At 37.4% G+C, this 12,461-nt stretch overlaps 1 protein-coding gene across 1 annotated transcript in view; it reads right to left on the bottom strand.

Moving 5' to 3' along the window:
- The window catches only part of PPP3CA (protein phosphatase 3 catalytic subunit alpha), a 203,264-nt gene that overhangs the window by 32,236 nt on the left and 158,567 nt on the right, over positions 1 to 12,461 (bottom strand). The window contains exons 7-8 of the mRNA XM_061993547.1: positions 4,253 to 4,330; positions 2,354 to 2,448 (exon numbers count right to left, since the gene is read on the bottom strand). Of these exons, the coding sequence (XP_061849531.1) occupies positions 2,354 to 2,448; positions 4,253 to 4,330 (173 nt within the window). The remainder of the gene's footprint in view (positions 1 to 2,353; positions 2,449 to 4,252; positions 4,331 to 12,461) is intronic.

The following is a 12,461-nucleotide window of genomic DNA, read 5'->3' as shown; positions in this document are numbered from 1 at the left end:
TGTAGCTACTCCTCTGGGAATGTTGCCTCTCTATTGCTTTTTGAGTACATATCTGATCCCAGTGGCTGCTCTCCAGTGAGGAATGAATAAACCCTTGGATAAAGTTGGCAACCAAATCCACTTCATCCAAAGTGCTTTGAAGTAGTACAAGAAAGTATACCTGCTTTAATGGGTTTGAGAACTATCAACCCTTGCAGCTTAAAAAAAAAAAAAAAAAGGTATCTTAAACAACACTGCATGTAAAAATGACCCATTTGTGCCAGTGGGAGATAAAGCCTTGCAGAAATTTATTTAGGATATCTTTATTAGCTAAATGACAATGAGAAGCACACTAAGATTTAACACTAGAAAGGATGGCACTTACTAGTAGGAGAGTTACTCCCTTTCCACACACTGATTATAACCAAAATGATCTATAAAAATCAATCAAGTTCTGCAGCAGTACGTGATGAGTCAGGTAGAGCAACTGTCCTGTAACACCTCTAGATGAAAATGCCTTCCTTTCCCTCCTGAAATCAGTCAATCAGAAGCTCTGTGTTCTAAGTTAATCTACCTGCTGCAAATCAAGACAGCCAACAAGCAGACATGTTTTGGACTGATTGAGGATGATGATGTTTTCCTTTCTTGAGAAGGGAATCAAGCACCCAAATGCTATCCAGATGAAGATGCATGAGCAATGCAGCATGAAAAGCAATGCACGATGTACTTTAAATGCCAAGAGCCAGTGCAATCAAGCACACGAAATAATGCGTCAAAACGTCTAATGAGAGAAAAGGAGGTAGTTAAACTGAACAGAAATTCATTACAAGGCTGCTAAAGGTCAGCCTCTAAATTTATACCAAGTCATACATTTGCGCAGAGCAGGTAACGCCAGCAGTCCACCCAAACTTCAGCTCTGATCACAGGTTAACCAGCGTCTCTCACCAGCTGGCCTGCAGCTTTACACTAGAGAAGGCTTTTCACCAGTTTTAAAACATTTCTGACACAGTGAAGCATCCTGGAACATCGGAAATGACCTTCTCTTCCAAAACAGAGATAACTGAGAAGTGGTTCTCTTTACCACCCAAAATTTGTGGTTTCAAACTCGAGATTTTTGAATAGTATAATCTCTGGTTTCATGCTGTGCTTTTTAGGTTGCTAGCAGAATCCCTATATTATTTAGTTTTAGAAAAGCAGCTAGACAGCTTTGCTTGCATGTTTTTTTTCAGAATGGTTTTATTAATTTTCCCACAATTTAACATACACATTAAGAACACCAAAGTGTAACAAACCCCATCATCTAACAGTGAAGCGTTTCTTTCCCTTGCATACCGTTCATGGCATAACAGTCTTTAGATTGTAAGTTTTGTATTATAAAGTAATTCCTGAAGAAGCTTTTGTTCACAAGCTAGAAAAAAAAATAACAAATTGCTTACTTCCTTTGCAGGGAAGCACACAAATGAAAAATGTCTTTTCAAGAAATATTAAGCTCTTTGCAGTGAAACCACTTATAAGAATATCATTGAGGAAAAAAAACTATTTTGTTTTGCTCACAGAGGAATACAAGTAACTTTAGCTTTACCAGGAATAGGAGAAAGTAAACACTATTGCTCATTTCAAGATATAGAAGGATAGATTTATTAAAATGCTTTATTTTTAGAAACATGTTTTTTGCTTCCAGTTCATTAGAGGAGATTTCAGGGAACACAATAAACCAATAAACTCAGAGAAGCTACAAACACTTGTATTCAGTGGAGTCTTTACAGAGTGACCAGTGACTGCTTATTTGTGCAGAAACCTTTTTTTTTTTTTTTTTGGCTAATGATATTTCATTTCCTACATAATAGTTTTCAAGAGATTAAAAGAATGCAAAACATAAAGGAACTCAGACAGTATGTATCACATGCTTTATGCATTGATGATTCGTCAAAATTTGTTAGATGGCTAGAGGGTTTGTGCATACAAACTTCATTAATTTTATTAGAAAGGAGCAAAGGGACAAAAAACTAATTGTAAGGAACACTGGACTCCAAATGTCTTACCCACAGCATTTCTTAATATGCTTCTCTTAGTTAATAGAGCTGTTTTCACTTTTCCTTCCTGAGCAACATTTACTTAATAACTTGGAGTCAAAATACAGAAATATCCTAAGGCATATTAGAATCTATAGTTACATTCAGAGGCATACATCTGCCTGTAATAAATTTAATTAGATTTGTGTTATGTAATAAATGGAATGGGCATGAACTAAATAAATAGCGGAAGAAAACAGGCATGAATGAATACACAGAGGAGTGAAAAAGAAAACCAATGTAATCTATTTTGGTAAAGAGAAGTACAGTCTATTGTATAAGAACAGGAAGTAAACTCTTACCTTTGTTATTGTATACATCTAGATAGTTTGGTGCTGAAAAAATTGTGATTAGTGAAGGGAAGCCTGTTGTTTGGCTTTTCCTGTACATACGATACCTACAAGGAAACAGAAGATACTAATTATTGACTGGTTGTATATATATATTTGTCAGTGACCAATAAAGTACAAAAACCCCTAGTATATTACTGCACTGGCTGCTAACAAAAGCCAAGACACAAAAACATGCATAGTTGTTTTCTAAAGCACTCAGAAAAAATATTTCCTGCAGGCTTACTCATGATATCTATTTGGGACTGTTAGGGCATGCACACTATGCTCAAAAGCTGCACTTCCATCTGAAGTTTAGTGAGCCGGGGGTGGCTTTTGTTACAAACTCGTTCAGTGCCCATCCCTGCAGGCAGTTGGCCTCTATGTGTGTGCAACCCAGGACATTCCCAGATGTTTCCTCTGCATGCAAAGATGAGCACCAGCACAGGCCTTGGAGAGGCACAGTACTGCCTCCAGAAGAAAAGTGTGTGCCCTTCATGAGCATCCAAGCTGCCTGCCTACCCTCTGGCAAGGCCAGAGGTGATGGCAAGAGGGGAAACAAGGGGTCCAGTATTTTCAGTGTTGCGTCTAATCTCATCCAGTCTATTAGTCAGTTTACTACTGCTTGTATGCTTTCTTTACGTAACCTTGCTGCCTTACGAAAAATAAAAGGCTTATTGGACCAATATATAATCAATCCAGCACTAAACCTGTAAGTAATTGGAAGCAATCCAAGCAAACAGTACTTTTTTCTTATAAAGACAGAGGTAACACCACATTCTGGTCTTTAGACTTAAGCTACAAGAAACTGAAGAATTTGGCAAACAGCCACAACAGTTGCATTGAAACCATTGTACAGTTTCAGTGCAATTTCTTCTACAAAATTTCATTTTTCACTGTTTATTGGAAAGCAATATAATAAAAATGAAATTTCATTACCCATGGGTATTTCATGCCAGTTATTTTAGGCAGAGTAATAGCTTGCTTTTAATTGCGTTGAAGTTTTTAAGTATGTGGTAATTCAGACATTCAGAACATCTATTTATATGCATAGTGAATACCAACCTCGTTCCTACAATCTTGCTACTTTATCTTTTATTTCTATTTAGGTTGAGTAAAGTTTCTACCTCCAAATAAACACATTAATAATTTATGCAAGGTATGTGAAGCTATTTATTCAGATATCATCCTTTCATTAAAATCTCACAAACATGGTACATTTCAATCAATAGATCTTAAAAATAATTTTTAGTGCAGCATAAAAAATTTCTATCTTTGCCCTGGCAATAGTTTCATGGGAGAACCATCAAACCCACTAAATTCTTGACCTGGACTGTTTTTGCACAACCATGTCTTAGTAAACTCCTTAAATACCATAACGATACTCCTGAATAAAATAATTTTTTACTATTAAGTCCTACAAGTTTATTTTCTCAATAAAGCGTAAAATCATTAAGTCCAGAAGTTTTAAGTAGGTGTGAAAGACTTAAGAAATAATAGTTTTGCCCTTTGTGAGCCAAATCACTTCCCAGACATCTGGCAATCAGTGTGTCAGAAGTCTCAGGGACGTTTGCAAAATTTCTTTTTCTAAGATGAATGTGTTTCATTTCCCAAGTTTGGCATCCAAATAACTTTTGGTCATTTTATGTCACTTAAAATCACTAAGGCTATGGAAGGGGGATATATGATGATTCATTAAGTCCTGTAACTCAGTAATAATCATGTAAATGCCAGTGTGTGCTTTTATAGCATTAGGAAAAAGGAATTTCTGTTGCAACTTATTTTTTTTCAGTTCATTCTTTCTTTCCTTGCTCTGTTTGATAATGGTAAGCCATTATTCATTATCAACGTCCCCTCTCCCCACATACTTACCCAGCATCTTGGGCTTCATGAGCTCGAAGTATAGATAACAAGTTATTGTGCTGTAGGAATTCACATACAGCAGGGTAACTGTTGGAAGAAAATAAGAGCACCTGTTATGGCATTATCAGAGGCACCACCTTTAGCTCTGTCTTCCAAAAAATGTTTCATCCAACATGAATCATTCAGGAAATCAGCCCCTGCTCTGCAGTCAGACTTCAGTAGAGACAACACTAGTAGTAGCATCTTTTTTAATCCCCCCCTATAACTGCTTGGAGAGGAACATTGGAAAGTTGCAATTCATTACGTAACAACAATCTCCCTATTGCATGTCAGGAAGTAATTTGTTTTATTGTACTTTAAGATTCAATGTACCCTGAAGAAAAAAAATATGATACAATGGTGCCTGCAACAGAAAACTTCCTCACCCACTGACTATGGTAAGCACAAGCTGCTTACAGACACCAAACAGTAAGGTGCTGTGGGGAAAGAGAAAGAAAAACAGAAAGAAGAAAGGCAACTTAATCTCCAAACTGGAGGTGTTTGATCTTCTGAATTTTATCTCTTTGATACACAAGAACAATCTTTCTCCTTGACAACTTAAAACATAAATTCTGTGATGTCTGAAACCCCAGAAATGTGACCAATTGAATATATAATCTTTCAGTAGGCACACCTGCAAGGTAGCATGCGTCTCATTCATACCCCTGTAGCCTAGTGACCCTATGTCTGAAAGGCATTTCTGAATTTAATATCACTTACTACCAAGGTTGGTATTGGCTGCATTCTTGCTAGCAGTTTAAAAGAGTTGCAACTAAAACACTGAATCTGGAGAGAAATCAACTATTACCACTTCCTGACACTACCTGAATTTGCTTCCCATACCAAAGGTTGTCTGCACATCAGGAGCAAATCAAGCTGTCCAGGACAGCAGTCTGAAGTATTACTCTCCTATATCCCTCTGTCTGGTTGGAGCCTGACCAGCTCCAAGCAGGCTAGTTCTGAAGTCGATGTAGTGGAGAGGCAGGCTGGCATGGGTGGAGAGCTGAGCTGCCTTCTGAGTACAGTCTGCCCAAGAGAAAATATCTGACCTAAGACTGTAAATAGGATACAGGTTTTTCTGGATTTGAGGCCCAGGATGTGACTTGCAGATGCTATAAATCCCTCTTGTCATTGCTGGGCAAATTGGTGAACAACTATAAAAAATTATTGCACAAAAAAAAACCCCAAAAAAGAAAAGAACCTCAAACAGCAGCTCTAAAATGTCACTTGAATAGTTGGTGAAAAAGCAAAACAGACCCTGCAATAACATCCCTTCATCATGTTTATTTTCCACTATTGATTCAATTCTTTCATAGTTCAAATAACAGAACAGACAGAAAGGTTTAAAGAAGGAAATAGAAAGTATTGAAGAGACTAAGGCATTTTCTGTGTTGGATCTGTAGCACGATGGGCCCATGTTGTGCCTGTATACAACACAAACAAACTTGCAGAGTCTCTGAATCTCCAAGTGTAACACATATACAGGTATTTTGTTACAGGACCGTATGTATTATCAAAAATACCGGCAAGAGCAGTATGCTTTGCAGAATCTTAGGGACAAGATGCAGTCATACAGTAAAACTGGTTTACAAAACACTTAAGTAAAAGCTGTTGCTAAACATACTCAGCAAGTTAAAAACAATCTCAACTAAATAGTATACAAAAGACCTGCTGTCCCAGCCAAGATTTCACAGACCACTTTCTGAGCCCACTTGCAATCACTTAACAGTTTCATCAGTTTATAACTTCATGTATGAGAGATGAAAACTCATTAAAAAAAACCCAACACAAAACAACAAAGCCAAATCGGATACATTCTTATATCTTCTCTCAGTTTATCCACGAGAAATGCTCCTGCTTGCTTCTAAACTTCCTAGATACTTCAAAGTTGAAATTCCATTTATAACTAGAGGCTGCAGATCTAGTGGTATGGTATATTGCTGGTTTTCGACTTGACCCATCTAGCATATATTCTCAGTTGCAGGCTTGGTATTTGGAATTGTCTAAAAAGACTGCCATCATAAAATAATTTTAATTCCCAAATTACATGGGGTATCATTTTGGCATCTGCAGTGATCTTGAATGCTGACAGGCTGCCATTCAAATCACTAGCAAATGTGAACTAATTTGCATACATTTCTTCTCATAATTAATTGTGACTAAATGTAGACTTATGGTACATTTTGTTTAGAAATTTTTACATTAACTTCTGAAAACTAGGGTCTATACTGAAAAATCTGATAGACAGTTGATTATGTTCATTATCAGTGCAGCTGCTTAAAGTGTCTAGCCTATCACTTTTTTTTTTGCCTCCTGGTATTCTTTTCATCCAGTGTTAAGTGCTGCTTAAAACACATAATGAAGTGGTAAAAAATCCTCCTAAGTAGACATAAGTTCTTTCTATTTCAAAGTACAAAAGGTAGGGGGTTTTATTCCTTAATTATCTTATGCTTCATAAATCCATAGAAAACAGACTTCTGCTAGCAGAATTTGGCTGATTCTATTTGGCCCACACCTACAAAGGCAGAGATTCCACACAGTGCTCCATGCAGATACACATTAAAAGAAATTAAAATCTGGCTGCTGTCTTTTCTTCTTAGTGAATAGCATGGCATCTCATATTACTCAGACCACTACAACTCATAAGCAATTATGTGGGTATTTTATTTTGAAAAAGGTAATGCAATTCTCAACAATTTTTTCTTCAACTACTTGTTGAAGTGGGGGCCAGGGCAAGGCTTTCATTGTATTCAGTTTTATGTATGTCACACCAGCTGTAACAATAAATACAAGACTTTAACTTCTAGCACTCTCTTAACATCAGTTTGCTCCTGTCTAAATGCAGTTTCATATTAAAATATAGTGCTCAACACAAAAATAGATGGCCTCCAGGTAAACAGTAGGAAGACCTGCAAAATGCCAATGAAACAGAGATTATGGCAGAAGTTATCAGAAACAAGCTTTTACAGAAAAGACTGCTTAGAATTTTTTCTTCTAACTTTTCTAATGAATATTATCATCTTGTAATCAAATTCCCTACTAGTTTTTCTGATTGCTACCCTTCCAGAAATGCATCGCCTCCTTGCCCTGCTTTGCAGAACCCAGACTGTAATTCAGATGAGCCAGAAATAAAGCAGTTGGCCAAGAAGGAAAATAAACAAACAGACCGTGTCCCCCCCCCCGCACCAGGCTTTTCCAGAACGACCCAGCCTTCTGCCTGCGCTTCATGTGTCATTGCTGAATCATGGAAGCACGGTGACTCACAGAGAAAACAAAATACCCCACTGCTAAGCTAGAGAGATGTTATTCCCCATGGAGTATGTGACTGTGATATTCCCTACTTTGGCATCCTTTTTTTCATTAAAATGCTTCATGCATAGTTTATTAGTTGTGAGATCTCTCTTGCATGATCACTGATTAATTCTATGCAGTTTTGGAAGAGAAGCAATATTTTAATAACATGAACCAAAATGGCTCTCCCACTAATAACCTGAAAAAATTGGATGGATTTAATTATTTTTTGTATCTTTCATCATCCTGTTAAAAGCAGAGGTGTAAATATTTCTTTAAAAAGAGAGCATTCAAATTTAGCCTGACAGCTTCTCTAAGACTACATGCTCATATAAAAACGGGTTTTCAGCAAAGCCCACAGGCCTCACACTTAAGTCTCCAAAGCTTTTGCTGCTCTGCTGTCCTAGGCAACTCCCAGCACAGCTTTTCCCACTTACTTTTTCTTGCCCTTTGCTGTGCTCTCTGCATAGCTGCACTGAGAAGCAAAGCAGAAAACTGCATGGGGTTGGAAAAAATGAACACATTATCTTTTTGCAGAGTCATTCTTTCAAAATTCCACATGTTTCCAGGTCTGATGGAGCATAAGAGTACTTCTACCAATGCAGCTGGGTGGGTAGTGAGGGCAGCAAAAAGCTTCTGGCCTGGAAGAAGGATGAGTGGAAAAACTGGCAAAAGAATCTGTTTAAAATACTGCTACTGCAAAAACCTCTGACATTCATACAAACACCCTGAGGTGAATCCTGTTACAATCTTCAAGAGCTTTTAGCGGGCATTTCTCTAGTCCTTGCACACTCACAAACTTAACATTCATGTAAAGTAAACCACTGAAATGATGTGCTGGCAGGGACAAAATTATTACTCTACCCCAAAGCACCTGTAAGGCTGAAACATTTCACTGCAAACCAAAACTCACAAATGAAGTTCTTAGAGGAGTCTGCAATGCTAGTCACTAATCATTTCTGTCTCTGTTTTGAAAAACTCAACAATGTAGTCAAGAGTCAAACTGCTTTATAAAGCTCAACATTCCATAAGGATTCCTATTAAACTTGCTAAAAAAAGCCAAGAGGCTAGAGAACAATCCCTGCAGACAGCTTCTGAGTATCTGCTCTACTTCAGAGGTGATCCATTGATTTTGGCCAGGCTCATGCCACATTCAGGCTCTAATTAACCAAGTCTTACACACAAAAATGATCCCAGAAAGTGAGTGTTAAGCTTGCACATGTGCTTACTCCTGATAGGAAGCCCTTGATATACTTATAGGAAAATACATTGTTAATTAACTCAGTGGTGCAACCAAACTCACGCTGTTCTTCACCAAAGCTTTGACACAAAGGAAATGAAGCAAGCTAGGTGTGAATCTAATCACAATTTTTCATGGTTAGGACCATGCATGTTCATAGGAACTTTGTCCAATTGCAATGAAAGAACACTTTAATTCTTCATCCATCCAGTAAACCTTACAGGAATGATGGCATTCCCAATACTACTGTGGCTTAGAAAGTAGAGAGATTTCCCCAAGTCTCAACAATTGCCTAAACCCACTTAGTGGCTGAATCTCCATAAGTTAACTTTATTTTCAGAGAGAAGAAAAGCTCATTTGACTTCTTCAAGATTTCTGTTCACTGAAAGAAGCCATTCTCAAGAAGATAAGTCACAGCATATCTTGCCAAGTCAGATAGATTTATTATAGAAATGGCTGAGATCAGTCCAACCAGCTCAGTGCAAATAAATGTTCACTACATAAATTCAAAGCAAAACTAGAGAATTTGATTAACAAAGACGAAAACCTCTTTACTGTCTGAATCAGCTGAAAAATCGGGGACAAGGGGGAATATCACTCAGGGACACAATATTCCCTGAATACAACATTATTTTGGGTAAGCTACACTTAAATCACTATTAAAAAAACCAATTTACACAACTAACATTCCATTTCTGTTTTTTCATTAAATAGTATCAAACATGACCACAACTGCAAAGGACATACAACTTCCAGTTTCAGAAAGGAAAAATGAAATTTCATCATTATTATTCATTGTTCACTGTAAGGTACAGAGAACTCCAAAAAACTTTCAAGAACTACTTAAATTTCACAGTTCATTTTCACTGTGGCATTATACTGTTGCTGTTTTCAAGGACCCATAAATTTTGATAGCTCACACTGTGAAATGCTGCTCACTGGAAAACATGTGCATTAAGCACTGACTCTCAGCACCCTTGAAAATTAAGCTGACTATTCTTTTCATCTCCAAATGACAGGTTAGGCTTGTGGCTTCAAGATCCGACAATTTACAATGCTAGCCACAGCAGTTTCAAGAACTCTTAAATACAAGGAAATTTCTTGACGAAAAACCTGATCAGTTTGAAATTCTATAGGTTGTATGTGAGCAATCACCTAAGAAATACAGCGAGAAGCTTGTCAAACTATTGTAAGCTACAGACTTTTTACTTTCTCACTTGTATTTACCTTGGACAAATGGCTCAGCATTTTACAAATAAGCTTGGGCTGAGTGGAGAAGATTTCATGTAAAACTGAGCTGGAAAGCCCTGTTAACATGTCGCATGTACAGTTTGAAAGCCACATAACTGTTATTTTCCTCATACCATTTTGTTACAGGAAGTAACTTTAAATCAGAGAAAAGTCACTAGAAACTTGACATTAGAATGGACACATCTGATAAAAAGAAAGTTTTTTATTACAGTTGTTTCCTGAAATTGATTAAGAGATCTTAATCACCTCCATCAATTGATTAAGACGTCTTAATAATTTCCCTGGCTTATGTGTGTGCCTGAAATCTTCTTGACTTTCATTTTAAAATACCCACTGCAATCTTTTAACTTTCCTTTCTGGAAATCACCGAAGAAACTAAGAAATTTTATTTACTGAAGAACAAACAAAATCCATCCTATCAATAGACATTCTTGAAGGAGGACTGCATAACTCAGTCCTTCCTTTACAAGCTGAGCTGGCTGTTTAGGAGAATTCACTCCATTTCTCAGGAAGCAATTAGAAAAGACAAGTAAATCAGTTGCATTCTGATGGATACTTTTTTGTGGGGTTTTTTTTGTTTTTTTTTTTTTTGCTAAGGGTTATCATTAGGTAAGCAATTAGTGACCCTCCAGAGCAACTAGGCACTTCTTTTAGGACTAACACTTATTATTATATAAGTTCATATAATGTGAGTCCAAGCTAGTTGTCTGCTTGTGCCATCAGTTACATGTCCCTCACACATGACCTGACAATTAGGTATCTTCCAGATATTTACTTTCCACCACCTCCCCTCAAAATTTGCATCTTTCTGAATGTAAGTCAGGACACAGACTAGATCTGATTTATTTTCAGGAGGAAACAGATATATATTTTTGGAAAGTTTTATGGTAATTGTAAGAAACAAAGTTCTGGAAAAAAAACTCTACAATCTGGAAAGTTGTTCCAGCATACAATAAGCCTGGTATTTAAGCACAAGGCATGTCTGCAAGGCTTTTCATTTTTGTAAGAGAGGTTCACGAGGTGAAAATGCTATTACTCACTGTTTGCAGTGCCTGGAAGTCTCAGGCACGCTCCAGCATTTTGGTGCTGCTGAGACGAAGAGGAATGATTTTAGCTCTCAGAGTCATAATTCCATTTCTGCACAGATCAATTGTTTGCAACAGTTCGACACCTTCTTTCATAATGAGACCAAACACATTTATTGAGCCCCTTCCAGACAATATTGATCTGAAGGCAGCTGTATGACTTGACCACAAAAGGTGCATGCTGGCAGCCCAGGCTGTTGTTCTCAGCCCATGCCCACGCTGCAGCAATTATGGCTCAAAGAAAGGACTTGGAAAACTGATTTCTAAAAGTCAAACCATCTGTTACCTTCCTCCTAACGTTACCAATAAGAAGGTTAATTGAAACAGCTCTGTCTCCTGGTTACTGATGGAAGCCATTGATTTATTTTCAACATGTTACTAAACAGCTATGGGTCAGCTACATTCAAGGTGAGATTTTTCTACGATAACTAACAGAGACAGATTCCTCACTTCTGCTGAACTTGTTGGGAAAACTTAGACTTCTGTGTGGCTAGCACAGCCCAAAGCAGAACAATTCCTTTCAAAAAGTTCAAAACTTCTTCACATTTCAATGGCATTTTCTCACTTCTGAACAAAAATTGATTTTTAAATTAATATTTCACGTGATACATTGATCATTTTGCCATTTAACACTCCCCCCACCCCCCTCCCCTACCACCCCCTGCCAATTTTGTTACTTCAATGTCCTTGTAAGTTGCTCTTAACTACTGTAACAAACAAACATACAAGCTGGAACCCTTCAAATTCCCTACTCCGTCAGAGGAGCTTACAATGTAAATACTACCACAGCTCATGTGGTAGCACAGGTTCTTCCTATGGTGAAGAGAAAATGAAAGCAGTGCTTGAGAAGTTCTTCATCACGAGCTCTTCATCCCACCAGAACCCAGAAAAGGGAACCATGTATTGCTTGCTTTAGTCTCCCTGTACATTGCCAGAGAGGGGAGAATAAGACATCCCCTGGCAACCAAGGAAATTCACTCCTTTAAAATACAGGAGAGAGAGTCTTTTGCCTCTTTACACAGAAAGAGGCACCAAAATTCCCATGTTTAAAGGATAACTACCACTAAAAAAGCAGCTGGACATCTGCTCAAGGACAGTATTAAGTGTTAGGCAAGTAGCCCAGCAACAAGAAAATGCCAAGATGAGTATTTGAACCTTCAAAGAATTTGAAAACCTCTGTTTACAACACTTTAAATAGTCACAAAACAAACTACAGGTTTGCTTTACATGTCTGTCTATCCTCATTACTGTTACTTTTTTCAGAAATAGTATCACAGTAATATTTTACTCGCAAACATCAACAGAAAGAAAT

This window comes from Colius striatus, chromosome 3, assembly GCF_028858725.1.
Source record: "Colius striatus isolate bColStr4 chromosome 3, bColStr4.1.hap1, whole genome shotgun sequence".
In the NCBI taxonomy this organism is placed as follows: domain Eukaryota; kingdom Metazoa; phylum Chordata; class Aves; order Coliiformes; family Coliidae; genus Colius; species Colius striatus.
Note: the sequence above shows the minus strand (reverse complement) of the source record. Positions and strands in the feature narration are given on the sequence as shown.